The sequence below is a fragment of the Scatophagus argus genome, chromosome 8 (genome assembly GCF_020382885.2).
Source record: "Scatophagus argus isolate fScaArg1 chromosome 8, fScaArg1.pri, whole genome shotgun sequence".
NCBI lineage: Eukaryota > Metazoa > Chordata > Actinopteri > Scatophagidae > Scatophagus > Scatophagus argus.
Window position 1 is genome coordinate 3,366,665 of NC_058500.1, and position 27,404 is coordinate 3,394,068.

At 45.6% G+C, this 27,404-nt stretch overlaps 1 protein-coding gene and 1 long non-coding RNA gene across 6 annotated transcripts; one reads left to right on the top strand and one right to left on the bottom strand.

Moving 5' to 3' along the window:
• Positions 1-38: 38 nt before the first annotated feature.
• On the bottom strand, positions 39-26,437 carry src (v-src avian sarcoma (Schmidt-Ruppin A-2) viral oncogene homolog). Of its 5 annotated transcripts, none has more exons than XM_046395763.1 (14): positions 26,236-26,437; positions 9,595-9,856; positions 9,384-9,483; positions 8,338-8,355; positions 7,606-7,704; positions 6,887-6,913; positions 6,586-6,689; positions 5,130-5,279; positions 4,835-4,990; positions 3,793-3,972; positions 3,357-3,433; positions 3,100-3,253; positions 2,722-2,853; positions 39-2,581 (listed from the first exon to the last, which is right to left on the bottom strand). In XM_046395763.1, exons 1-14 carry the CDS (start codon positions 26,302-26,304, stop codon positions 2,373-2,375), a joined length of 1,737 nt encoding a protein of 578 aa, XP_046251719.1. In that variant the 5' UTR covers positions 26,305-26,437; the 3' UTR covers positions 39-2,372. The 5 variants fall into 5 exon arrangements, with proteins under 5 accessions (XP_046251719.1, XP_046251723.1, XP_046251721.1 ...); XM_046395767.1 differs by lacking the exon at positions 26,236-26,437 and adding an exon at positions 24,951-25,350; XM_046395765.1 differs by lacking the exon at positions 6,887-6,913 and having other exon boundaries at positions 26,236-26,423.
• On the top strand, positions 6,662-7,766 carry LOC124062798. The gene is made up of 3 exons (XR_006844007.1): positions 6,662-6,731; positions 6,846-6,953; positions 7,574-7,766. It is a non-coding gene; the product is annotated as an uncharacterized LOC124062798 (long non-coding RNA).
• Positions 26,438-27,404: the final 967 nt, after the last annotated feature.

A 27,404-nucleotide genomic window follows, 5' to 3' on the forward strand; every position in this document is an offset into this window, starting at 1 on the left:
GAATCCATTCAGTTGATAAACAAGATAGGAGACACAGCTGGCAATGTACAAATTTTATTCAAACATACTAATTCATATTTGAACAATATTCAGTAGGATTTAACAAAGCGCCGTTTATCTGAAAACTCCCATTGAATACAGTAGAAAAGAGTGTATATAGGAATATCACAGATTTAAAAAATATCTGCATAGCCAGAAAGAAGACCCACAGAACCCCACAGCAAACGAGCTTGGCCCGGAAGCCAGGCTGCATACAGACAAGATGACCGGTTCCACACCTTCAGTGGGACGGGACAGGACGAGAAGGGGACGACGCTGGACCACGGCCACGCAGGCCAGTGCGTTCACTGCGTGCACAGATAACAAAGTCCTTCTGTTTGTGGCAGTCACATCATCTTCTGCACGGAATCATTAAATGAGAATCAGGAGTGTTTTAGGGAGTCCACGCCGGGCAGCACACACACACACACCGTGTTGACCAGGTGTTCTCAGAGGAACAGACATGTTCGAGGAGAACGACACCTGATTCATTTACCAGCCTCTGGAGCAGCACCAAAACGATTTGAAGATTATCACGATGTAAACATTTGCGGTTTTGATTGTATTGTGGGAAGGAGCGATGCTGGTAGATGATCGGCGTGTGGTAATGGACGCAGAGCAGCTCACCTCGCCAGCTCTGTGAGTCATGCTGAAAATGTACAACCAAGAGAAGTTTCACAGAAGTAAGAGTGTTTCTAGAATATATATTTATATCATTATTGTCAGATGTTATTTAACCCATAAAAGTACCATCAACATTAAAGTCCGAACGATGATGCTGAAGGCAAAATAAACAATTGGGTTATCGGAAAAGGAATAAATTATAAAGATGATATATACAAAAAAAAAATATTAGCATTAAGGATATTTACAGTTAAGTTTGAGGATGCCAAATCGTTTGCGATAACATGCTGTTTATGGGAAGGCTTTCTGCACTGCCCCCTACAGGCAGGAGGAAGACATAACCACAACCAGCAGTAACAGTTTCACTCTGCTGCTCATGTATCCAACAAAATGTCTCCAGTGTACGATCGTGCTCAAAGATGCACTCATTAGGGGGATGCTGAAGCTGATTTAAATTAGAAATCTTCATATTAACGACGGTCAGAACTGAAAGGAGAAATAGTTCACCTGGTTTTAATTTGAAAACAAATCAGCACCTTGTGACCACGCTGCTGAGCTGCTTGGTACTGGTGCACAGGCGCTGGATGTCACAACCGCAGATCATCTTTTGAGAAGGAGGACAGCAGAATCTCTGCTCACATGACTCAGACTTCATGGTAAGAAAAGTTCAGAGCAGTAAAACACACAGCAGGAGAGAGTACAAAAGAGATTTTCATTGGCACAAAAGTCCTCTTCGCCGTCCTGAGATGAGCCTCAGCGATCAGTAGTCAATCAGAAAGCAGAGACACAGACCCTGCCTCTTCCCCTCTTTGTGTTGAGCTGTTATGTTGATCACAGCCACAAAGCAGTTTGTCTTCTGACAGGAATCAGAGAGTGTGTGTGTTAGTCTTCTACAAAATCTCACAGCAGTTGGGGAAACTAGCGGCAATGTTGCACAGGGAGAAGCACAGTTACAAAATTAAAAAAAAACAAAAAACAAAACAACTGTTAACCTCAAAATATTCCAGTTGATCCAGGATTAAAAACAAAAATAAGACTGATAATATCCCGGAAAACTATTTTACGTCCTTATTAATTGCTTCTCAGGTGACAAAATGGAAGACAGCGTGTGTGTATCCCAAAGTAAATGTAGTACAAACAGACACGAAGCCGTTAGCGGGACAATACTTGTATCCAACATTCATCCTCTGGCCTCTCATGTTGGACCAACCTGCAGTCAGTGTCACCTGCAGTGCACCTGAAGCGGATCAGTCGGGTAAGTTAGCACAGGAAGAGCGCATGGGAAATGTGTGGCATCAGGGCGGCCTGCAAACACGAGGCAGGTAGAAAAACCTGCTCGACTGCGAGAGGCGCTGATTTGACTGACAAACAATACAGCAAAGTACTGAAGGATAAAGTCAAATTCTACCACCACAGCTTAGTGTTTTCCTTTGAAAACAGCCCCTCAGAGCTGACATGTTGCAGAGCGTCACGCTGACTTTGGAAACAGGTAGGAACTGAATGTTGCTGATTGCTTTAATGTCCCACTGACACTCCTTCATGTCAGAGAGTTACTGATTGTACCCAGAATGCAGTCGGCTTTCTGCCCCGTTATACTGTACACACACACACACACACTCACACACACTCTGGTCCACACACTCTGAAGTAGATGCACATGCTCAGTTTTGCACATGCATGACACATGCACATTTCCATGCTCAGCCCAGTTACAGGTTCTCTCCTGGCTGGTACTGAGGCTCTGTGGAGGTGAAGTAATCCTCCAGGAAGCCCTGCAGATACTCAAAAGTGGGCCTCTCCTCAGGCTCTTTTCTCCAGCAGGTCAGCATCAGGTCGTGCAGGGATTCAGGGCACTCTGCTGGGCACGGCATTCTGTAGCCACGCTCCACCTGGTCTAACACCTCGCGGTTCACCATACCTGGGACAGCAAAGACATGAAGTCAGTGACTCACAACGGGAATCATGTGTGTTAAATCTCTTATGCAGCTGGCGCTCGATCTAAAACACAAAGTCTTAACATCTCAGATCGAACCACGGCCTAAAGGGCACGATGCTTGCCTGGGTAGGGCACCCGGCCTTTAGTGGCCAGTTCAGTCAGCAGGACCCCAAACGACCACACGTCAGATTTGATGGTGAAGCGGCCGTACAGAGCAGCCTCAGGAGCCGTCCACTTGATGGGAAACTTGGCTCCTGCAGGATGACAGGTTTATTGTCGTGTTAAAATTAGATCACCGCGGTACAGACTGAAACAATAGCACATCACGTCAGCTGCATGAATCACACAGCTTCCTGGAGTCTAACACCCTACACAGCACAGTACATCAGTAGTTTCCCAAATCAGAGTCACAAAAAAAGGTGTGACTTCATTTTAAGAGGCAGCAAGCTGGAAAGACAAACAAACGCCACAAAGACAACAACACTCTCCTGTGGCCTCACCTTGTCTAGCAGTGTATTCATTATCCTCAATGAGGCGAGCCAGACCAAAATCGGCCACTTTGCACACCAGGTTATCTCCCACCAGGATGTTGGCGGCTCTGAGGTCCCTGTGCACATAGTTCATCCTCTCCACGTAGGCCATCCCTGAAGCAATCTGAGACAGACAAAGCTTTGTGACGGTCTACAGCGAGGGAAAACACCAGAGATACGAGTCTGAACAGATTAAAGAGATGCTGCGGCTGATCATTTGTCCTGACCTGTGAGGCCATGTCCACCAGCTGTGGGAGGCGGAGCATCTTACCCATGTCACCTTTCAGGAAATCCAGTAAGCTGCCTGTTAGCAGGGACACAAACTGCCACTTAGGATCACACTGTTCAGTGTTAGTTTCATGATGTGCTACCACATGCTGCTCCTCTATTCTTTGTAAGTTGCTGTTGTTTTTCCCTGTAACATTTTTTTTAAGTAAAATATTCGCCTTTGGCAGGCTTTAAATGCATTATAGCTTATTCTGATTGGCTCTCGTCAAAGACACGCAGGTTTTCAGTTTTTCACCTGTAAGCCTCCATACAGCGGACACATTTACTCAAATACTGACGGATGAGGCTACAGTTACTGGAGAAACACGATAAGGAACATTATTTATTTGACTTCTACAACAACGTTCACATGTGTGAGAAGTCGACCAGGCTGACCTTGTCCCATGTACTCTGTGACAATGTAGATCGGCTCCTCAGACACCACAGCATAGAGCTGAACCAGCTTTTCGTGTCTCAGTTTCTTCATGACCTGAGCTTCCTGGAGAAAGGCCTCAGGGGACATCGTGCCGGGTTTCAGAGTTTTTATTGCCACCCGTGTTGTACCGTTCCATGTTCCTGAGAAAAGTAAAAAAAAAGAGCAATCAATATCACTATTATCACAATATCAATCAATTATCAGCGCAAAGTCACCTGAAACCAACGTAGCCCTGATGGCAGTATCAGTGACTTCCAACAAGCGGTGGACTGTCAATCGCTGCTGACAATTTGGCTTAAAGCAATAGATAACCCCTGAAAAACAGCCCCATAACACACCTGAATTCAACAATAAAGAGATGTGCCCCAATACTTTTGTCCATTTCGTGTAGCTAACAAAGAAATGGTTGAAATCTTATCTAAAAGCAAAGGCTAAATAGCTAAAGGAAATGGATAAATGAAGAGCTTCTGCCACTCCAAGTCATGTACAAATACAAACAACCTAAACACTGACAGTTTAACTTAAACAATACAGTAACAATTTCCACTTCAATGTCATCAACACGTAAATAATATCAAGTTTATTATATTCTAATTTTGAACATGATGGGGGTTGTTGATAAAGTGATACTTGAGTTCATCTGCTAAGGCTGTGGGGGTATATCAAACAAAAAGGCCTTTACCGCTGACGTAATGACATAAAACTAAAGGCCTTTCCTTCAACATGCTTACAGAAGTGTCTCAATCAATCAAATCGCTGAAGGAAAATTTTCATTGCTGTGAATTCATTTTATTTGAGTATCTACCTGCTGAGTGGGGAAATGATATGAGCTACAGCAATAGTAAAAGCATTAAAGAGAAAAGAAGAGGATCCAATGCACTAGAGATATTAAAGAATATGGAAGAATATAAATAATATAACGTTAATATTTTACTTGGGTGCACTTTCTGTACTCTGTGTTTTCGGGACTGAGGATCAGTTCCAGTTCATGGAGCTGCTTACCCATCCAGACCTCGCCGAAGCAGCCCTGTCCGAGCTTGACATCGAGACGGAGGGACTCTCTGGGGATCTCCCAGGCATCCTTGGCTAAGCCCTGAGTCTGAGGCTTCAGTACAGGACAAATGTCTGTTAGACTGTGGCACAGCCCGTCGGCATGCTCTGAGGGACACACGAGAGGACAGGGAATGTGGTAAAAAAAAAAAAAAAAATAAATTAAAAATCCAGCTTCCTGTCTGATCACTGAATAATCTTCCACTGTTAAAAGCAAACAGAGGCGCTGCATCTGTAGTGAACTCACTGCGATAGTGATTGACAAGCTGCTGCAGGTTGCTGAACTGTGTGCGTGATGTGATGTAGAAGCCTCCACTGTCCAGCTTCCTGATCTTGTAGTGCTTCACATTCAGCCCTTTGGTGTTGTCGTAGTCCAAAACTGACAGACAGTAGGCACCTGGAAAGAAGAAGACCCACTACGATGATGCATGATGTGGAGAAACTTTAATATTTCATTCTAATAATTGGGACAAAAATATTCTTAGTTTAGAAATCCTAAAACTATAAGAGCAAAGTAAATGAGATGGCAGAATTGTTTGTGTGACTTAAAAAAAAAGTGAAACTTGACATTTTTTGGCGACAGTGCACTCTACACACCACTAGAGGGCAGTGTCAGTCAGCTGAAATAAGTGTGAATTACAGCGAGGCCCAAGGCGATGCCTCCACCTCCTCTGAACGTTTGAACTGGCCAATATGGCCCGTGGCTGCACAGTCCTCAGCTCCACACTGACCTAATTCTGTCGGGCTCACCCACCCAGTACCTCTCCGCTGCTCCAGCTCACTCACCTCCTCACTTTTCCTTCCTCCCCCCCTGCTCACCTTGTCCCTTTTCTCGTTCTATGCAGAGCTTCCATACATGTCCAGTAATAAGAAGCAACGGGACTTCCTGTATTGTCTGCGTACACAATTCGCAGACAATACGCATGCACACAGAGCGAGCTGAAACCCCTGGAGATGGGGTTGTGGCAGCGGCAGCCGCAGCCTATCAGAGCTGTCTCCAGACTGAGTCCCACGGGCGTCACATCCAGCCTTTTCCCATCTGTCTGATTCATCTCTCTTCTGAACCCACGCTGCCAGGCGGCTCACACGGCGCACAGCGAACAGCGGGGTTTTTACTTCTTACTGCTACAGAGAATTTGCTTTCTTCTTCTCGGCGCATTTTAGTAAGACGTGTCACAGAATTCAAACTGAGCTTTGGGTTGAGATCTGAACGTTTCACAAGTTCATAAAAAGAGCACACGAAGCCTGCAGAAGCATTAAAAGTGAAAATAATCACGGCTAATCAATGGTATGGAAATAAGTATGTTTGTCACAAATTTCCAGGAAAATATGTCGCGCAGGACTGCTGGTCAACACCACAGACTGAGTAATCAGGCCTACTTCCCCCTGAGACTTTACAAACTTATTTTCCCACACTAGCACTTCGAGAAACCCCTGGGCTGCTGTTGGAGGACGCTGAAAGTCGAAACACTCCTTTCCACTTTAGCATACTGCTACTGTTAAAAAGTGCTGGAGTTTCAGCACAGTTTCAAAATTGTACTTTTGAAAACTGAAATTAGAATCAATAAAATCCACTCCAACTTTTGATGCTGCTGGTTTTTGATAGTGGGAGCTATGAAGACACTTTGATCGAGACTTATTGCGGTTTGAAACCAAGCTCCGCAGTCTAAAGAGGACGACGCGTCGTACAAAACTCCACTTACCTTTGGTGGTCTCACTCTCTCGGACCAGGAAAGTCCCTCTCCTGTTCTCTAAACTTAGCAGCAGCCTCTCAGAGTCACGGCGAGTAATTTTGCCAAAGTACCACCTGGTGAGGTCGAGAGAGAAAACATGGGACACACGGGAGCAGGTTGGTGAGGGGAAGAAGATGTGTGTGGGCGGAAGAGAAGGAACGACGAAGCAAAGGGTGAGTTGTCGCTTGTGGTTTGGGAAAGTCCGGTGAAACTCTGTCTTTTCATTCCAGATGCAAGGCGTACTAATGCCTACAGTGCAACAGCTGCTTACCTGGACTCTAGACTCAGTCTGAGATGACTGGAGGAGGCAAAAGTGAGAAATGGAGTCGTTACAGAGGGTTAGTTTGTGCAGCTTTTTTTTTACATAAGCAAGCAGGTTAGCATGTTAGGATCAGCAGCGCGTGAAAACAGTAAAAGTACTGCAGTCCCTGAAAGGAATACTTCCACATTTTGGGATAAACACTTCTTTACATCCTTGTCGACACTGAGATGAGAAGACTGATCAGGCTCTCATGTTTGTACGGTAAAAATGCTACAATCAGCAGTCGGTTAGCTTAGCATCGCCTGTCAGTTGATTAAAAGTCTTGTGACCTGCAGGATATTTGTTATCACACATCGCCACAAAACCACAAACTGTGACTTCTACACTTCAGTTTTCTGTATGGAAATGAGGAAATGAGAGAAAGATGGTTAATTAGTACTTTAGAGGGTTAGGTGGGTCGATTTCATTCCCCGAGCACAGAGGACAGGCCAGCTGTTTCTTCCCAATTTCTGTCTCTATGCTAAGCTAAGCTAACTTTAGAGACAGTGGAGCATCGACCTTCTCATATAGCTCATGAAGAAAGCAAAGAAGTGTCCAACTATTCCTTTGAATACAATTTTCAAATTCACACTGAGATAAAAACAAGAAACTTCAACATCTGGGTGTTAATTCATTCATGTGCTTGATGAAAGACAGATGCATGAAAGGAAGAAAAAAAAGGGGTTTACTCTTCTGCCTGGATGGAGTCGGATGGAGCCACGTAATTGCTGGGGATATAACCGCTCTCTCCAGTGGTCAGGGAGCGCGCCAGCCACCAGTCCCCCTCTCTGCACAGATGAAACCATGACACACACACACACACACAACACACAGCTTCACCAGGGCTCGTCACACATCCAAAACACAAATAAAACTTTCTGATGTAAAGGGCTGGTGTTCATCAAGAATCCTACAGCACAGATAAATTGATGCTGAAACTTTAGAGTTCCCACAGTAATTGAGGTTTTGGCTTCTGGAGAAGCTTGATAAATACAAGCCCAGATATTTCTACTGTTAAAAAAAAATAGCAAGTTATGCAATTATATACAAACATGCATTCATGTGGGTATGACAACAGGGAGGGATGCTGCTTGTTTGCTACACTTTATCAGGGAATGAGCAGCTGCAAGTTTGCAGCACTACATTCACTTAGAGAAGCTGAAATTATTATTCTGGTTGCAGTAAGTGCCTCCGGTTGACCTGAGGCACTCGACAATAGTGCTGCAAAGCTTTGCACCAGCTTCTCTGGACTACTGTACTCAGGGATCATGGGGCACAGGCAGCGTTATGTGGTTTGTGCTTTTCTACTGAAGTGGTATTACAGTGCAGAAGTACTTCACATGTACGCTTCAGGTGATACGCAGACACACACAGGCAGACAAATGGCACATTCAAATACAATTCCAAGAAGCTTCACAAACCTGCAATTCACCTTCCTCCTATAAAAAACGTGATGGTTTGTGATGGAGAAACAGAAAAGAGATGAGAGTGAAATGGTGGAAAAGAAAGGGATTAAAGAAATACAGAGAGCACGTTATGAGCAGTGGAAGAACAGCAGAAGACACAGAAAAGACAGCATACGACCAATATAGTGCATATACTAAAGCTATGAATCTAAAATATTGAGATGATGAAGGCACAACAATGAGGCAAAAGAGATAAGAGATGCAAATATCATCATAACGAAAGCCCGTCGGGTCACTTGGCCATGTCACAACGGGACCAATCAGAAAGCTGAGACGAGCCTGACTGACGCCTAATTTGAGTGTGATAACACGTTAACTACTATTAGAGATGGTTAATGGAGTCCGGGTGTACTTGACCCAATAATGATCCAGGTCCTTGGTTTAAGGGGCCACAGATGCAGCGATAATCCACTATTGTCCTCAGCTCCTGCCTTCTAGGTCAGCAGTTTGTTAGCGGGCAAGCAGCACTGGGGGTGCAGCACTACAGTACATGGTTCACTGCACCCCCATTGATTCATAGAGCAAGCCCCTATTTTGAAAACAAGCATGACCACCCCACCCCCCCTTTAACAGGTTAGGTTTGCACAGCGTAACTGAGTCTTGTGCTACTTAGCAGGAGTTAGCAATAAAAACAGTCCTTACTGAGGCGGACTGAGCAGTGACATGCAACCAGTCTTTTGTCATCAAAGCAAAAAATTCAGAAACCTGTCAGTTGACACAAAAAATTGGGGTCTGCAGAGCCCGTTCCTATGGTTACCGGAGAGACGACAAGTGACATGAATTTGGGGTGGGGGGGGGGTTCAAAGCAGCCAGTCTGACAACTGAGCAGTAACTCAGACAGACAATCTGTGCGCTTGTCGAAGTGCAGTTATCTTTCACTTGGTGTGTGTGTATGAAAAAGTGTCCTTGGACTATTATTGAGTTTAGTTGTGTAAACATGAGTATCAGAGGTGACAGAGCAGGCGGCTTGATAAAAAAAAATGGGCGCATATTTTCCTTACGTGTTGTTGACTATCTGGAGGCGTTCACCCTTCCTGAAAGACAGATCTGAGGCCGTCCTGGACTCATAGTCGTACAATGCCACGAAGGTCGTCACGCCTCCTGTCAGGAGAAATCGTTTGGTTACTACCGAAAGCGTACATACAGCCCACACAGCTAAACACTAAATGTACACTAAATGTAAAGGCCCAGGCTTTGAGCTGAAGTTCTCACCGGCTAGTGTGATTCTGTTGGGAGAGGTGACACTATTATTGTCCACACCTCCGAACAGGGCCAGCTCTGCGTTATTGGCCATAGACGAGTTGCCACTGAGACCTCCATCCGCAGACGGGCTACGATTGGGTGTTGAAGACGGCTGGTTGGAGTTGAGGTGGTGGCCGCCAGCCCCTCCCCCGGAGCTGAGGTTGCCGTCAAGGCTGCGAGTTCGCTGGCTTACATCCTTGGGCTTACTCTTGGATGCCCCCATGGCCAAGGCCTGCAGTACGTTCAAGGACAGAGAAAAAAAACAGAGATGTCATTGAAATTGCATTTCATGGCACCGAAGAAGATAAACGACATAATAAATTAGCAACAAACAGAGATGCTTTCTTATGTCATTTTCTTAGAATACATTCTCTGGTAAAAAAAATCCTTTGACTGCTGCAAGACCAGCTGCAGAAACCAGAGACGTGATGGAGATCACTGCTCTAAGCCCACTGAGACACAGCAGCATGTAGACCACACAAACCAAAACTTCCCCATGGACGACGGAGCAGCAGCTGCTGCTCCTCGGTTTCAACGCAGACACGAGATCCACTCCGTCGCAGACGTTCGCACGGCCGACATGTCGCACATGGCTGCATGCACATGTGTCAGACATACGGGGACATGCCACAACCTTCTGTGGTGCCTCTGGCTTTGCTCATTTACACACCAGTCAGTTTGTTTATTTAGTAAACCTGGTTCTCTCCCACCAAACACTCATTCACATCCACACACCCGTTCAGTCATTTGAATTGGGCTGTGCATTGGCAAGAATCTGACAGTACAATAAATATCAATTCAACGCATAAGATTCACTGTATTGTGAGGTGATATTTTCTTTCACAAAATGAACCCATTTTCTCACGGGCCGCAGGGGGGGCTGGAGTCTGTCCGAGCTGACTACGGGCGAGAGGCGGGGTTCACTCTGGACTGGACTGGATCACAGGCAGAAAGACAACCACACACCTACACACACTCACACTGAGTACCCACAGAAAACCCACGCAGGCACAGGGAGAACATGCAAACTCTGCAGAGAAGGGGCCAGACCGGGATTCGAACCTGGAACCCTCTTGCTGTTTGGCGACAGTGCTAACCACTGTAACACGTTGCACAAAAATGAACCATGATCACAAATTTTTGCTTACAACTCCAAACATCATAATGCTATCATGTTAGACGGTGTAACGTTTATCACATTCACCATTTTAGCATAGCATGTTAGCATGCTAACCTTTGCTAACTGGCACTAAAACACAAAGTGTAGTTGAAGCTGATGGGAGATGCTGATGCCATCAGATTATGGATTTGGTCCCAAACCAAACTGTACAATACAGAATTTCTGATTGCACGGCAACATTCATATCACTCAGTGGTCCTTGCCTCTCACATGTGAGGACTCTATTATTGTGAAGAGAATATCTGGAGATGTCACCATTCATTGGTTGATTTTGTTTTTGGCTGTTTGGGGGCAACAGAACCAAATGTAAACACATTATCACTTCATAAAGTTGCTGCCTAACACGTTAACAATCCACAGAGGAGCACTGGGTTTATCAGAGCTTGTTTGCTGAAAACAGCTGCTTGCTGCTGTGGGAAACGAGGCTAACAGGGAGATTTGAGAGGGAACCAAAACACTGGAAAACAAAACAACAGCCTGACAACTGCTGAAACGCTCTGAAGAGTCAGAGAGGTGTCAGAGTCAGCTGATAATTCTCCTCATTATCATGATTAACATGGACTTACTGATTCGTGCAACTTTAATGGTAAAAATAATTAACACCTGAATTAATAATGGATCATTAGCTGCATTTACGATCTCCATCATGACACTTTAACTGCACATTACTTGAACCAAGCTTTTGTTTTTAATATCAGTGAAGTAGTTCCACAAAAAATTAAATCAGCGTGAACATCAGTGAGTCATCAGATTACACAGTTGAAGTTACAAAATTTGAGATACTCCACCAAGACCTAAAGAGAAGAGGGCAGTTTTGGTTTGTTGTAGCTTTTCTCTGTCTCTTCACGGATGCTCCCCGCCTACTCAGGCTCATGAAGTAGCTCATATATCGGCTTAGTGCAGGGAAATCATTATCCCAAGTCTGTGCTATCATGGATAGATGTAACCACAGGGGGTCCAATGAGAAATGCTAATTTAAATACTAGAGCACTAAGGTGGGGTGTCACGGGAGCCCCTCTGATCAGCAGCGGTCGTGTTAGACTCCTCAGCCTCCTGCTGGCCTCCCCTGCCTGACTGCTGTGAATTAGGAGGCCACACATCTGCCGGGTTTCACACTGGAGTCAGCAAGTACAGTGAGCGCTCATACACAAGCAAAGAGTCTAATCCTAAACAAGAGACAAACTATAACACACAGACGTGCAGGCATGCTCACAGACCGAGCGCTGCACTGACATGTGGTGGAAAATGTGCGGCACAAAGAAGAGTGCAGTTTTTCTAACCACGCGAGGAAAATTAGTGACGCTGTCGCTGGGTCTTGTCAGTCACTCTGGATGCTGCCTCATTGACTCCCCCTTATTTCACAACCGAATGGCAATCTAGGACACAGGAAGCAGAGGCAACACTGGAAACAAAGGCTTACTGATGTGTTCTCAGTCTGTTTACGTGATTCCTCTGGATGCTCGGCATGTGCAAGTGCACATGCGAGCTCATCCAGCAGCAGTAATGAAAGGAAAAGGGAAGGGGGGGGGTACAACACGGGGGTTCATTTTTGGTTGGCACCATGAATGGGGGAGGACGGTGAGGAAGTGAAGAGGGGGGTCAATGGGGATGGACAGTCGATACGCCCCCCAGGGCATGTCTGCAGTAAACGGGGTCGCATCCTGGCAAGTGTAACAGTGCAGGCAGGTTAACACACACAGACACAGCAGAGCAGACACAAAGATGACGGGTGGCTCAGGGAGCTGCTCTTTGTGTGATTTGTGCTCTCCCGGAGCAGACCGGTGTCATGGTTAATAAGCCGTTGGAGGCAGCTCATAGCTGAGACGCTACGTCTCTCATCTGCAGTCGTCGGATGTGTAAAAGCCTCGCCTGTTACTCACAGATGACGCTTTCACTTAAAGGACGTCACCTCAATGAGATAACTCGGGTGGTGCTAAAATGACACATTATGTGGACAGACTGTTGCTAAATAATGGTGAACATGCTTGTAAAACCACAGCTGATCATGTGGCACAGCATCTGCATAAGCAAGAAAGACCCATTTTAGTCACTCACAAATTTCAAGGTTGAACAGAATTTGGTTCCTTTGGCCAACAGTGTTGTAATACTGCAGACCCAGACAAACAGAGTGAAAGCTCCCGCAACCAGAGGCCGAGCATTAAGAGAGTCTCAGGCCTTTCTTCACACTCCAACAAAGGCATCTTTTGTCAGCTCACAGCAGGCGGCATAAACAAGACACAGAAGTGGCCTGTGGCTTACAGGCAGCCAGATCCTGGTGTGTTTAAACTCCACCAGCCAGTAGGAAATCTTAAAATGAAGGAAGTCATGAAGCCACATAGTGTCTTATTTGGCAGGAATCATGCCTGCGTGTGTCATCAGTAGCTAATGTTTAGCCTGACTGCTGGTCTTGTAGGGCTGAGGTACCGCAACAAGCACCTACTGTCTGAGAGGCAAAGCAGCACGAAAACCCCTCCGGCAGGGCGGGGGACGGGGGGGACGGGGGGGGGGGGGGGTGGCTGGCTGGGTGGGTTGGTGGGGGATTTGCTTAATTATGCATAAGATCTGACAATGAATTCCAAATCCTTCAGGCCTCCTGGGCTTTGGTAAATGGGAATAGTCCTTTAATATTGCTGCCGGGGTTGTTTTCCCCCAACAGGAGGCTGAATTCCCCTGTTTTGCTTGCTTTTTCATTCCACATGAAAAGAAAACAATTGCGATCTCTGAATGGTATATCCTGTCATTGAAATAATAGAAAGGATGTGGTTTCATTCATCCATTAAGAGGCTTTACCGATGGAGTCAGGGCAGGATCACGACACTGGTCCATTTCCCCAAACAAGTCAGGCTTTGTAATGAAGTCCACTGTGCTCTGGTTCGTTTTTTTTTTTTTTTTTTTAAATCCTTTCATCTTTTCGGCAGGATCAAATAGTCATGAACATCAAAACTGAACACACTTGCTTCAGATGCTTTGTATGCAGGGTTAACGAGAGATTTCCCACTGCGAAGCTGAAGCAAACTCAAAGTAATACTGAGGGAGACGGTGAAACTCTGCCGTGTGAAGTGGCGAGTTAGGACTTGTGTGCCGAGATGACAGTTACAGTAGACCCCTCACTTCTGCCGCAGATGGGTTGGGCATGTTCTGACAATCCACCTCGACCAAAAGACCTGAGCGATGCCTGAGGTGTCAGGTTAAAGGTCACGGTGTTGCTGTAACGTTACGGCCATAATAAAGGAGAACGTGCAGCTGTTTTATTAGTCATGACCTCAGGAGCTACAAGCTTCTATCTGAGTCTATTTTGGCAAAATTAGTTATTCACATGACATTACAATTTATTAACATTTTGTGCAGGTATATTTTTACTTTTACAAATGAGGGGTGGAATTTGAAAAAAAAGGCGTGCTGGTTCTGGCAAACCTCGCAGCTGCTGCCAGTTAGACACCAGTTAATGTGTGAGTAATAATGTGTGCAGTGCAGGCATGTGCAAATAACATTTATTTTCCTGTTCACTGTATTTCAGACGATGTGTTTATTTGTTCATGCTGGGATGACAATGAGAATACGATTTAGCCATCAGCACTTTGATGGGCTTCTAGCTGCTGGCTGATGAACATTTTTGCAGTCTGATGCTAACTCTGCCCTGCTCTTAGCTGGATTTGTGTCTGTTTATAAGTCATGTATATCAGCAGGATAACAGCAATGGTGGTGATGGCCCACACGTGGCCACTTAAAAAGCAGAAGTAAACCTGGGGACAGAAAACAGACCCAGACCCAGATGATATAATCCTGAATGTGGCCATTGTGCAGGACATTTCCTTACACTGTGACAGAGACTAATTAACCTTCAGTCTCCAAAGGCCTCTGACACGAGCTGAGAGAACAACAGGTGCCAGACTGCAGAGAGATATCATCATGTTTTTATTGCATTTGCATAAGCAGACATCAAACGTTTAAAATGGTGTGTGTGTGTGTGTGTGTGTGTGTGCGCTCTGTTCACGTGTGCCGAAGAGCATGAACTCCAGTGGGCAGGATGGACAGGCTGTACTCAGTCAAAATCTGAACAGTGCGAACAAACGCACACTTGACAGATTACAACCTCATTCCAAAGGGGTTTTCCATCCGACAGAGATGCAGTAAAAATCACTGCTCACCACTCCCAGACGTCTTGTTTTTTAAGCAGTTGTCTCATTAGATTGTAGAGGGAACAGCTGATATAGTTCAGTGGACAGGAAGTATGTGCATGCCTACAGGGAGTGTATGTGAGTGTGTCTGTGCAATATGTGAGTGAGCACATGTGATCCCTGGTGGATGTATTCCTGCTCTTTATGTAATTACTCAGGGAGGAGAAAAGTGTGTGTGTGTGTGTGTGTGTGTGTGTGCTTGGGGGGGGCTTTGGCTCCTGCGTCACTGGCCACCAACTGTAGCATAATCCAGTCCTGCTTGTTCTGCCCAGATTATCAACATCTATTCCCTAATCTTATTCGCCAAACACTGTGATGACATTCCATCTGGGGCCTGCAAACAGCCCTGGAGTAGCAATGACAAGACAGGATAGACCGGTCAAACCGCCGCCGCCGCCGCTGCAGCTGCTCCAAGCTCCACTCCTCTTATCCTGTCTCAACAAATCCGACTGATGTAGGAAAACGGCAAGAAAGAGAGCACAGCAGTTTCACACAGTTTCAGTAACCTCACGCCCATTATGATCCACAACAGGTAGGCTGGTTCCTTGTTCTGGACAAACAAATGGGTTGTGGTTGAATGTCATCCCCTTTCTCTTCTCTTTGAGCAAACACGAATAGAGGAAATGGCTGCCCGGATGTGTTTGCACACCAGTGCTGCCCCCACACAGGTTTCAGCAACCCGCTGACGTCCATGCACACTTCCCATTTACCTAGCCATTAGGTTGATCATTGCAAAGAGCTAAGATGAAGTTAGCACAGGCCAGAGTGTGTCATAAAGCTTCTGGCATTTCACCTCTGTTGTGTTGTAAGCACATGCTGAATCAAACCACTCGGAGCCAGAAAGCTCCCCCGTGTTTGGAGGTCTGAAAGTAAACACACGCCCTCGATGGCAGGACTTCGCTGAGTGTGTGTATCATCCCCCACCCTGTGCTCCTGTCATGGACCGACACGGGGATGGGGAGGTGGTGAAGTCAATATTTACCACACATACACACACACACACACACACACACACACACACACACACACACACACACACACACGTTGCCATGGAGGCGATTCCAGGCATTCCACAAACCAACAAACTGCACAGATGTAGGATAGTTGCGCACAGACTTTCTGGGCCAAAACACTCAGAGAACGCTGCATGCCTATCTGATGAAGAAAAAGGCAAGATTAGCGGAGGCTCCGTCTCTCTAAATTATGTGGGATGTCTGTCACTTCCTGAAAGCATTTGGGAGAGAAACAAGGGGGAGGATGGAGGGGGGGTGTTAGACAGAGATAGAGAAGGTGAGATCTCCTGAAGAAATTCTTTCCATTGTGGTGTTTCTGGTTGCACCACAGGAAGATTCCCATAAAAACATCATGTTTACCCATTTTTCCAGCCTCTCAGGAGCTTGCAGTGCTTTGGCTTCTATAATAGGATCAGAGGCTGTGAGGCCTTATCCCTTTCACTCTGTGCTTGTGTGTGTGTGTGTATTTCTCACACTGGTATTTTTGGCTAAAAAGCAACCTACAGTGTGTTCAGATCACCTTTTGTTTGCCAAATGCCACAGCTAACGTGACCTTAAAATCACATGACATCGCAGAGCAGCTGGCCGCTCCGTCTTAAACCCCGTGCTTACAGAGGAATTTTTTTGTCCACTTCCAAACAACAAACACTACTGGCACCGACTGTAGCTCCATGGATTTTCTGTTATCCCGTGTTCCTAATCTGAGTATGACATACATGAAATTATTTTGGGATTGAGGCTCAGTGAGAAAATATCTGGGCCGTTTTAGATGAGGTGACGTCTTGGCTTTTGGCAAAAGGAAACAGTGAAGAGAGAGGCCTACCGAAACGTGTCTGATAAAGGAACATTTCAACACTGTGGAAAACATAGTACATGTTTGGATTCAACACAAAAGAATAAACAAAATCCAGAATAAAGAAATTATTTAAAGAAATAATTTCATGATCTTTAGAGGTACCAGTTGGTAGATTTTGTTACCTTCAGACAAAGCAAGGTTAGCCGGTTTCCTGTTTCAAGTGGTTTCAACAGACTGCTATATAGACAAAAGTATTGGTATGGGGCTGTTTTTCAGGGTTTGTGCTCGGCTCCTGACTTCCAGTGAAGGGAAACCTTAATGCTTCAGCATACCAAGACATTTTGGACAATGCTATGCTTCCAACTTTGTGGCAACAGTTTGGGGAACACCCTTTTCTATTCCAGCAGGAAAGCAGATTGTGAGCCAGGCCTTTTGGTCCAACATCAGTGTGTGACCTCACAAATGCTCTGCTGCATGAATGGGCACAAATTCCCACAGAAACACTCCAACATGTTGTGGAAAGCCTTCACAGAAGAGTGGAAGCTGTTAGAGCTGCAAAGCTGCCTGTGTGTTTAGAATGTGATGTCATTGAAGTACCTGTAGCTGCAATGGTCAGGTGTCCCAATACTTTTGTCTATATCATGTACTGTTTGTGGTGGAGTGTGGAGGATGAACTGATAACAGACAGATATGTCAGTGGAATCAATAATCTCGTTCAACGCCCACCAAAAGAATGAAGAGGCATTTCCCAAAATGCTGTTTCTTTGGCAAAATAGGAAGAGACGTGGACTGTGCAGCCATTTTAATTCATCTTCAGTAATCTCCTTCTTTCTGTCTCCCTTCCTCTCCTTCAGCTCTTCGGGAGCCAGCTCCACCCACTCCATCCCCTACGTTATGTCAAAGCCCACACGGTAACACTTGAGCCCAACACTTCCCAGTTCCACAGGCAGCACTGTGATTAAAAATGGAAAAGAGGCCACGTCACAGAGGGACACATTTAAACATGCCACACAAAAAATTCCCTGAAAACGCAGAGCTCAAACCAGTTCAGTCACATGACACCTATCTGTCTTACATTACAGGGCCTGGGTGTACCTATGAGTGAGCAAGTGAGTTTACATACACACTGTGGTCGTCTGTGGCCTCATCCCACAATCATTTTTGATTCAACAACATAACCAAAGTGCAAACCAAAGTAAACAGTGATGTGCTTTCAAACCCTCACCTCTGAGATTCTTGACACCCTCGTCACTGTGTTGCCCTCACACAGTAAGTTCCTACTTACTTGCACAAAACGTAGTCACCTGATTTAACAGGGCACTACGACTAACCGTCCCAGACTGGGCGTGACGGGTACTGGTTTAGACGAGACAGACGGAGGACGTTACTGTAATTTCCTTCGCTGTGCTCATCAGGATTGTTGCAAGACAGCAAATAAATTCCAGCATATTAACCAATAGTTACCATTACACAATTCAACATTTTACAGCTCCGTGACTTTAAGGACAAAGACAGAAACATTAACAAACTGTAAGGAAATGAACCTCATGTTGGAAGATGTGCTCCGACTTCTGGCCTGAGGTCTCTCAGCTGGTCCCTTGTTGCTGAATGCAGGCACACATCCAACAGCAGCAGCTATCTCTTCTGCTGAAATCTATGAGATCTGAGGCATCTGAGGCATGCACGATGCAATGACGGCCATGAAGGGACCCGTGGGTGCTCACTGTATTGTGTTGACAGAGTGAGGAGTCAGGGTGCTGTATTAAATACCAAGAATACATAATACGTAACTACTGCATTGGCGGAAATCTGTTCTACTGCTTCTGACAAACATCCAGGTTGTGTTGCTGCTGGGCTTTTCTCCGACAGCAGCCTTGTATCCCTCTCTCTATGCACCCCTGTTCTCATCTAAATATGGTCATTATGTGAACTGAGACTGATGAACTGCGGTCATGTGTTCAAACAAGAAGCAGAGAAGAGAGAGAGAGAGAGAGAGAGAGAGAGAAGAAAAGGATAATCCTCAAGGGCTTTGGCTTTCTTTATTTCCTCCCCCAAGTCTTATTCCCTCACACTCGGCCTATCCGCCTCCCTCGCACTATTCCCCCCATCATTTCTCCAATCCTTTCAGGAGATTCCCAGAGTGAAATGGTGGAAATAAAGTATTTCAATTCTTCTGATGTGTCAGCCATATGCCACACGGGGAAGAAAAACATCTTTTTTCTGCTTCCTAAATATTAGTGAAGTGGTAGACAACTCAAAGAGGTGGTGGAACATTCTAAAAGGGGTCCAAAAGAGAAACACAAACTGTTTAGCTGGTAATGCCACATGACAAAGGCCCCAGAGACGCAGCGTGAAAATGCACTTCCTAACTTCGTCAATATCATTTGGGCCTAAGTTTTAACGCTTCAGACCTGCCATATGTCGCTCAGAGTCAACTCAAGCTCTGTGATAGCGAGCCCTTAAATTCACACCCTCTCGTCACATTTCAAAGAGGCAGCATTTGATCTGCGCAAGTCCACAGAGAGTCCCAAGTGCCTCATGCTTCAGTAACCAAGAGCTTTCACCGTTTAGCTCCTCATCTGCACAACAAGGCAGTGAGAGAAATCCCTGCAGCCCAGAAATCAAAGGCCTAACCCTGAGGAGAACGTACATCCGATTCAAGGAAGAGCAGATCCGCTAATCATATGAAACAGCATATATACCATCACTAAACATATGTTCAAATATGAGAAGGTGAGCCAGGTGTGCACGCTCGTGTCGGCGCATTCCGGTATCCCTAGGTTTGTTTCAGTGGTGCGACTCAGCCCAGTCATGGTTGAGGAATGCAGCGTGAAGGCACAAGGCGAGTTTCAACTCCTCTCCTGCTAACACAGCCCAAAGCAGGAATGTTCGGGGAACAGGTAGAGACACCGTCCACCCGGGACGTCTGGGTGCCCGAGCGGCCCCGAGCCACGCATGCCACCCACCCCAACACATTCCCTGGACCATCTGTCAGGGAAAGGAAAAGCAGCAGCGTAAGAACAAGAATGTGAGTCGCGGTTGCAGCACACACTGAGGTTGTTTATCCTGCCATGAAACAAAAGAAACCAAAACATTTTGGACCAGATTGCACTTACTGTCAACACAAAAATTAAATGCACGCTGAGGGTGTCATGCTGCAGCTGATCACCAGCTGAGCATCTCATTTCTGTGCCTTTGAGCATGTCTCTATCATTATCATCTCAAAATATGTGTTCTTAACAATACAATAACAATGACAGGGGCCGTCCTTGCTGACAAAAAGTGAATATTCAAGTGTGAGAGAAACAAGTTTGCACACAACATTTTAAGAGCAGGGAAACAGCACAGCCTCTGTGTTTATGTGCAGATGCAGAAGCATAAATAAAGCGCACCGTATCAACGTTTCTGCTGCTGCTTTGGCTCAATTCAGCGAGACACAAAGATCCCAGTATCGGGGCTCTGCTTCCTCGGAGATAGACAAATCAGAGAAGCACAATAAATGAGAGACACTCACCATGGGTTCGCCATTAAAATTTTAAAATGTGCCCATGTCACGCTTCATCATCAAAACATAACTGCTTCCAGCCACGACATTTCCATAACAGATTGGAGGGCGAGACCCCCAACACAGGAGTGATTTCCTCCATCGCTTTGAAACCACCCCTTTGTTCAGAAGGCCCTGATTTCAATATTCAAATGAAACCCAGTGGGACGGTGAAGCAGTGAACGAAACGCTGACTGCGAGGCAATCAGCAGAGAGAGTTGGTGTGCTTGGAGCCTCATAAGATACAGAAGGCGGGTTGACTGAACTGTCCCGTATCTCATCTGGACTCACGTCGGGTCAGACAGGGGCCACACCAGGGGCCAGAGGTCTTCTGTCAGTGACGGCCCAACACGACACTGACACAAACAGCAGCAAAGTCACATTTAAAAGAGCTCTGCTACAAAAGATAATATATTACAATGCTGCTGGAAAGCAACAATTTTAAATATATTTTCAAGCCCCGATGAGTGCAGAATTTTTGGTCCTAAACAAACTGAGCTCTAAAGCCAAAATTTGAAAGGGAGAAATCACAGCACTTGGCAGAGTAATCACTGAGTCACTGGTATTGTTTAGCAACCTCCCACAGATACATTATGGTCATTCTGTGACAGTAAAAACATCACTTAGTGCACCTTTACAGCTCATGCAAAACCATGAATCTCAGCTACTTCCATACATGAATCAGGCCAGGCTGCAACTACTGATTATTGTCCTTACCATTCTGCCAATTACTTTCTCGATTGTTCGGCTTATAAAAATGTCTTAAATCGAACACTTCTTTTTAAATTGCCCAAAGATATTCAGTATGTCACACAAGACAGAGAAAACAACCGAGTCCCCACGATAGAGAAGCTGTAACTTGGCGATGTTTAGCACTTTTGCACGATGAGAAAGAAGTATCAAATGGTTTTACACGACCATTTAAGTACAGAAGGCTAATAACTAAATATGGGCAAAGTTCTGTTTATTCTCATTCTGCTTTTTTTTCCAGTATGTCACATGACTCAGTGATCTGAAATCAGACTTGAACACACACTGGCTTCCTGTTCTGCTCTGGTCAGATTATTAGATGGGCTGAGGGCTGAGGTCGGTCATCATGTTCAGGCACAGGATCTGCATGCAGACTCCCATGTCAGCATAGAGAGCAGTGATTCTCAGAGGATGGACAGCCTCATGTTTGGGGGGGATGGGGGGAAGCAGCATGTGCTCTTCCCAGCATCTCTCATCCTGACCAGGCTCGCACAGCTGCGCCTACACAAAGCCACATACAGAGACATCTTTCTAAATGCCAAAGACGCTTTTCCTGTCACAAGAAATGTGCGCAGAGTGATGGGAATGAGGGTGTGAGGGCGATCGCTTTTCCACAGAGGCAACAGTGGGCGGATTGAGTTGAGATGGGTGGCGTGTGTCACCCTGGCCTCTTCCCAGAGCAGAGGGACAGGAAGTGGCCTGGGATCCTGGGAGGATACAAGCCCTCCTCTGTTTGTCTGTATCAAGCCACTATCAGATACTTCATTCAAATGGCCAGTAAGCACAGGCCCCTCTGACAGAGAGCTTGAAGGGATATGTCAGAACGCTTCGCTTCTGCATCCTTATCATTCAACTGCTTTTACTGGGTGTAACAGAGTTGTGGCTTTGTTTGAACAGTGCACTTCTCTCCTGCTGTCACTGATTCAGGCAGTAAAACAGCCTGAGTGACAAAGCTGGGATGGAAGTGAAGCGCACAATCTTTAGATTAATGGCTGGGAAAGTGTATAGAAGGCGACAATGACTCACGTAAAACTGGGCCACTGACACATAGAGGCTAAACACAGAGAGACAGACAGAGAGACAGACAGATAAAGCCTGACAGGATGGGAGAAAGACTGAGAGAACAGGTGGCACTGGCATTCAAATGCTCAGCCGTGTACCCTTGAAAGTAGCTGGCCACTAATTAGCACCAAATCTGGGCCAGAGCGACAGAAGTTTAGTATCTGAACACATTAAAAATTCAAAGGACTTTGTCAGCGGGAAGCCATCACAAAACTTGTCCCCCCCTTTTCGTGTGTACAGTCTCTTCCTCTAACGCACATCTCGCTGGCAAAGTGAAGAGGGGTTGATGCTGGCACAAGACAAGGGTTTTGTTTGTTAAGTGCTCCAAAGCTAAAAGGGAACAGTGTGTTGTTTCAACAAAGAAGAGGCTCACAACTACTACTACTACAACTAGAGCCCCAAGTCATTCACAGTCAGCCTCCGTCCTGTAATTTGTGAGCCCTCCTTTTCTGTTCCCACTTCCTACGGTCAGTACACTAGTCCCTCTTCATAGTATCACAAATATCACAATATGTGCTCGGTGTTCAATGCCAAATTAATCCTCATCTGACCCAAAGGGAAGTGGGGCACTCACTAGATCAAATGATGAACTCAGCAAACCTCCAGCTTCACTGGAGTCGGTTCAGTGAAACTGCTCAGTTCACCTCAGTGCAGTTAAAAGCCCAGGCGAATATACACATCACAATCTAAAAGCTTGGCTGGGATGCTTAAGACACAGCCTCTCTCTATAGGACTCCCCTAAATGGTCCCCTTCCATCTTTCTGAATAGGTGCACAAAGGCAATTCGGAAAGTGGAAGCGACTTGTCTTAAAGCCGCAGATCCTCCGGGGCCAGATAGCTGCCGAAACAAGCAGTTCATTGATGCCAGACCCAGTGTATCACCATGACAGACAGACCACTCCAGTATACGGGGGAACAAAGAGGCCAGTCCACGGCCACGTTGCCAATTAGGGGGAATTTTGGCCTCAAGAGCCACTTTCCACCAATCTCATTGGAGCTGACATAAACATCTACGGCTTTCACTGGAGGGCATTCATGGGATTCCAAGGAGCATTAGGTCCCCTCCGTGGAGCCTGAAACCTGGCAGTTAGAAAGTACAATGGACCATCTCGTACCACTTTGAGAAACACTTCTCGCTCTCTGGTTGGCTGCACTGCCTTGTGGAGAAGGCCTGCCTGTTCACAGCCTGGTGAAACTGACAACATCCTGTCTCGGCTTTACAGCGGCGAAAGCACTCATCGCGAACCGTGCATCCTTATGTGACCATGTTTGACACTGCACAGTGTGCGATAAAAACAAACAGCGTGCAAAAGTGGGCATCGTGCATGTCCTGGGGTGCTTATACATCATCATCCTCAGAGCCGGCTCGCATGTCGTTGGCCCAGTGCAAAATCTAAGGATATTGAATCCATGGGATATAATATGTTTTTGTCTGTCTGCTGCCAAACTTCCTAATTCCCTCAGGAAAATGGATCAAAATACAAACACATGCAAAATCTGCAAGGGATTAGTCTCATGCACGACCGACAGTCAAATGTTACAGCAATTTTATTTTTATTAAAATCAAAAATAACTGATGCCTCTCAGAGATACGTGAAATGCTTCAGACTTCAGAAAGGATTACAGAGAGAGAAATAACAAGCCGGAACTCACGCCGGGTTCATACACAATATTTAGGTTTTAGGCAGATCAAAAGGCTGCGACAACATGCTGCAATAGTGGTTCAGCAGGTTCAAGAGTGTGTGTGTGTGTGTGTGTGTGTGTGCATGTGTGTGTGTGTGTACAAGAGCTGGAAAAAGACTTGCAGCTACCCTGTTCTGATAGCAAATACGTCGTACTGTGGGGTTGGCGTCTCGCACAATCTGACAGACTGATCTTTAATTGACTGAGAGTGAATCTGGTCTAGACACAAAAGCAGGCTTAATTTCTAAATAGATGATAAGTTGGCAGATCTGCGCAGTGAGTCAGGACTGATGTGTTTATGCAGCCTGATGAATGGTCACAACGTTAAGACACAAACAACATGGAAGGCTGTGGACTGTGTGTGTGTGTCCAAAGACATGGCTTGCCTCGATAAATTACAGACTACACACGTACACCAAGCTTTATACACACCAAGTCTTTTCTATTATTAGTTACCACCACATTAGAGTCAATATTTGCGCCTTTGAGTCATGTTGAGTGGGAGAGACTAATCCTAAGCATATGACAGCCGTGTCTTTTAAGTGTGTGGGATCCCGAGCGAGGAAAAATCTGTGGCATTTCGAGTGAACGAGCAAAAAGGAAAGATTCAAAGCAGAAGATGTACGGCGTTACAAAGCACGAGTACAGCAGGCAGCCCTTAAAAAACTCTCACTGCAGAGCAACTGAGAGCTGCCAGCTTTCAGTTTGCCTTGTGAAGGCTTCCACCCGAGGGACCATTTCTCTTGAATCTGACAATACGCACAGTGTACAGTGCTGTGTGATTGTGTTCCCAAAAGTACTGCAGACCTGGACCTGTACTGTAACCTAAACCAAAGGAAGATTACAGTGTGACCTGCACGTGCGGGTCATTATTAATAAAATACTTGCAAATGTCTCACAGACAGAGCAGGTGATGATTTGGGTCATACAGACGAATCTTAAAGCAGGGTCAAATCAGGTTTATGTCCATCCACATCCACCCATAAGCAACATATTAATTTGCCGGACGGTGGAGATCAAAGACCTCATTCAGTTTTTGTTAAACCCTGTCCGTCTGTCTGCGTGTCCGTCCTCCTGTCACAAGTCACTCGCACCGAAACAACAAGTTTAGGCGACTCACCCTGAAGCGCAGGCTGCTGGAGATCAGGCGTCGTCGCTCTGCTGCCGATCACACAGGCGGATTTCGCATCAAACCATTAATGAACTGATCTGAGAAACCAAAAGCTCGCAGATCCTAAAATCAGGGCTTTGGAGCAGCGGCAGAGACAGTCGGTGCCAAAACGAGCGACAGACAGGAGGCGATGAGGGATCCCATTCAACTGCAGGGGCGGCCCGGTGAGGTCACGACGGGGAAGGACTCCAAGGCTAAGTAAACATTTTTTCATTAGAGGCTAAATCGGCTGGATTAAAGCTGAGGGAGCCGAATCCCCGACCCGCCTATCACATATGATAAGCCAGGCTTTACGCGCGGCGACCCGGCAGCCCGTCCGCTCGTTCGCAGGAACACCAAATCAAGACCAAAACACTGGGAGGTGATATTAGAGGCAGGCGGGGAGGGGAGGAGACGCCAGAGTAAAACCAAGCTCTGATTGGTTGGATTGCTGTATGCACGATTGAGGCCTGATTTAGTTGAATGGTGTTTCCTCACCTGAGACTTCACGTTACGTACAGTGCAGGAAGAAGAGCGAAGGGACTCGGGTCCACCTGCAGTCCTTCTACCTGCAGTGCACACACTTCACTGTGAAGCAGGAAACAGTTCAACTGTGGAAAATATATTTGCATATTCATATATTTGACTTTTTCTTTTCTTTTTTTTTGCATAGAGGGACCTTTAAGTTAAAGTAGAAACACCACAGTGTACATAATACTCTGCTGCAGTATGAGTGAAGTATAAGTGAAAGTAACGCAATGGCGTGAAAATAAAGTACCGAAATTAAAGGACTCATTATGCAGAACGGAGCATTTGAGAATAATATTTAATATATTACTGCATTATAATCAGCATCACCAGCCTACTGCTGCAGCTGAATGTGCAGCCGACTGCACTTTATCAGGTGGTTTATTTCGCAGTCCAGGTAGTTTACGTAGTTCACGCTGTCAAATGAAAGTGGTGCAGTAGCCGTAAGGCATGAGTCCCTCATAACGCAGAGTACTGTACACGCAGCTCGGGACTGTACTGAAGACAGTAAATGTACTGCGTTACATCCCACCAAGGGTTATTTAGTTGTACATCAGTTTTTAAAGCCAAAGATTTTTCTTTGATTGCAGTATGTTGACTTACACACCTTAACCCAAATGAAACAGGTGTGTTACCCGAAGAGAAGCCTTACCGCACCCGAGAGAGTACAAGACAAATATATCATCAGTCATGTCGTGGTAAAATCAAAAATCATTCAGCGTCCTACCTTTCCCCTTTGGTGACTCGATGCTGCCACCTGCTGTTCAAACGTGGCATGTCTGCAACGCACATGCATAACCTGCTGGCACACCAGCTGCTGTATCTGTCAGCACTCACTGCAGAAGAGCATGAGTTGTAGAAGTTCACATCTATTAGGATCAAAACACACTGAGATGATCTCGATGTTGGATTTCAGTTTGGCTTTGGAACTAATCTGTGAAAGGGTTCAGATTTGTTTTGTCGCCTCATTTGTTGTTTTGCCCGGTGAGATTTATTTAGAAAATACACGGCAGCTGTTAGACAGAGACACAGCGGAGGACTCCTCTGTAAGGCGCAGTGCAGCTAACAGGTGGAAGGGTGGTGGTCTTCAAACCTTTTGAAAGGTTTTTATTGTTTTTTTGGAGATGGCGAGCTGCATGTGTTGATCTGTCACGTGACCATCCTGCTTGTTGTCGCCCTCTAGTGTCCAATAAGCATGCATGCACTGGATACTTTTCATAACGCACTGCATGCTGTGGTTCAGTGCTTACCAAAGTGCGTAAGGTCTTCATCTTAAAACTAACAGAACATTTGCCTCTGAAATGTGCTGTCTGACACAAATATGCTGTCACTGTCCGTGTACGCCTTCGACTGTTGAGGCTGTAGAGTTTAAAGTTAAGTTAAAGTTAAAATGAGAAGCAACAAGGACACATACAGATTTTAGTTTAAATCCACTTTAAGGAGAGGGATAATAATTATAAACTGCTATGGACAGCAACTGCTGTAATTACAAGCACAACAATGCTCTGTTCAGTGTCCAGATACATAAAAATTGCATAAAGAACCTCAAGGAGTATAAGAGGGTCAATTAATACATCATAATTAACGTGTGTGTGTGTGTGTGTGTGTGTGTGTGGTATTCAGGAATGGAACATAATTATCAGACTTTGCACAACCATTCAGAAAACAATCAGTGGATTAAGAGTCACGTTTTAGCTCACACAGAAATTCTGTTTAACTTTTGGGACTCGACAAAAGCAGACAGCATCCGGCAAACTCCAGCACATGACATCAACAAATTCATTAACACATCTGGAGAAATCAGCATGAACAACAACACTATGTTGTTGAAACATAAGAACATTGGGCTTGTTTCTTATTTCAGTGTCAGAATTACAACTGTCACCACAAAGCTTT

Excerpts from the sequence above, each read along its gene's own strand:
- src (XM_046395763.1), bottom strand. The coding sequence starts at position 26,304 with ATGCATGTGCGTTGCAGACATGCCACGTTTGAACAGCAGGTGGCAGCA. Across the intron at positions 9,484-9,594 it reads CAACAGAATCACACTAGCCG|GAGGCGTGACGACCTTCGTG; the intron begins GTGAGAACTTCA and ends TTCTCCTGACAG. Across the intron at positions 4,991-5,129 it reads GCTTGTCAATCACTATCGCA|AGCATGCCGACGGGCTGTGC; the intron begins GTGAGTTCACTA and ends TGTGTCCCTCAG.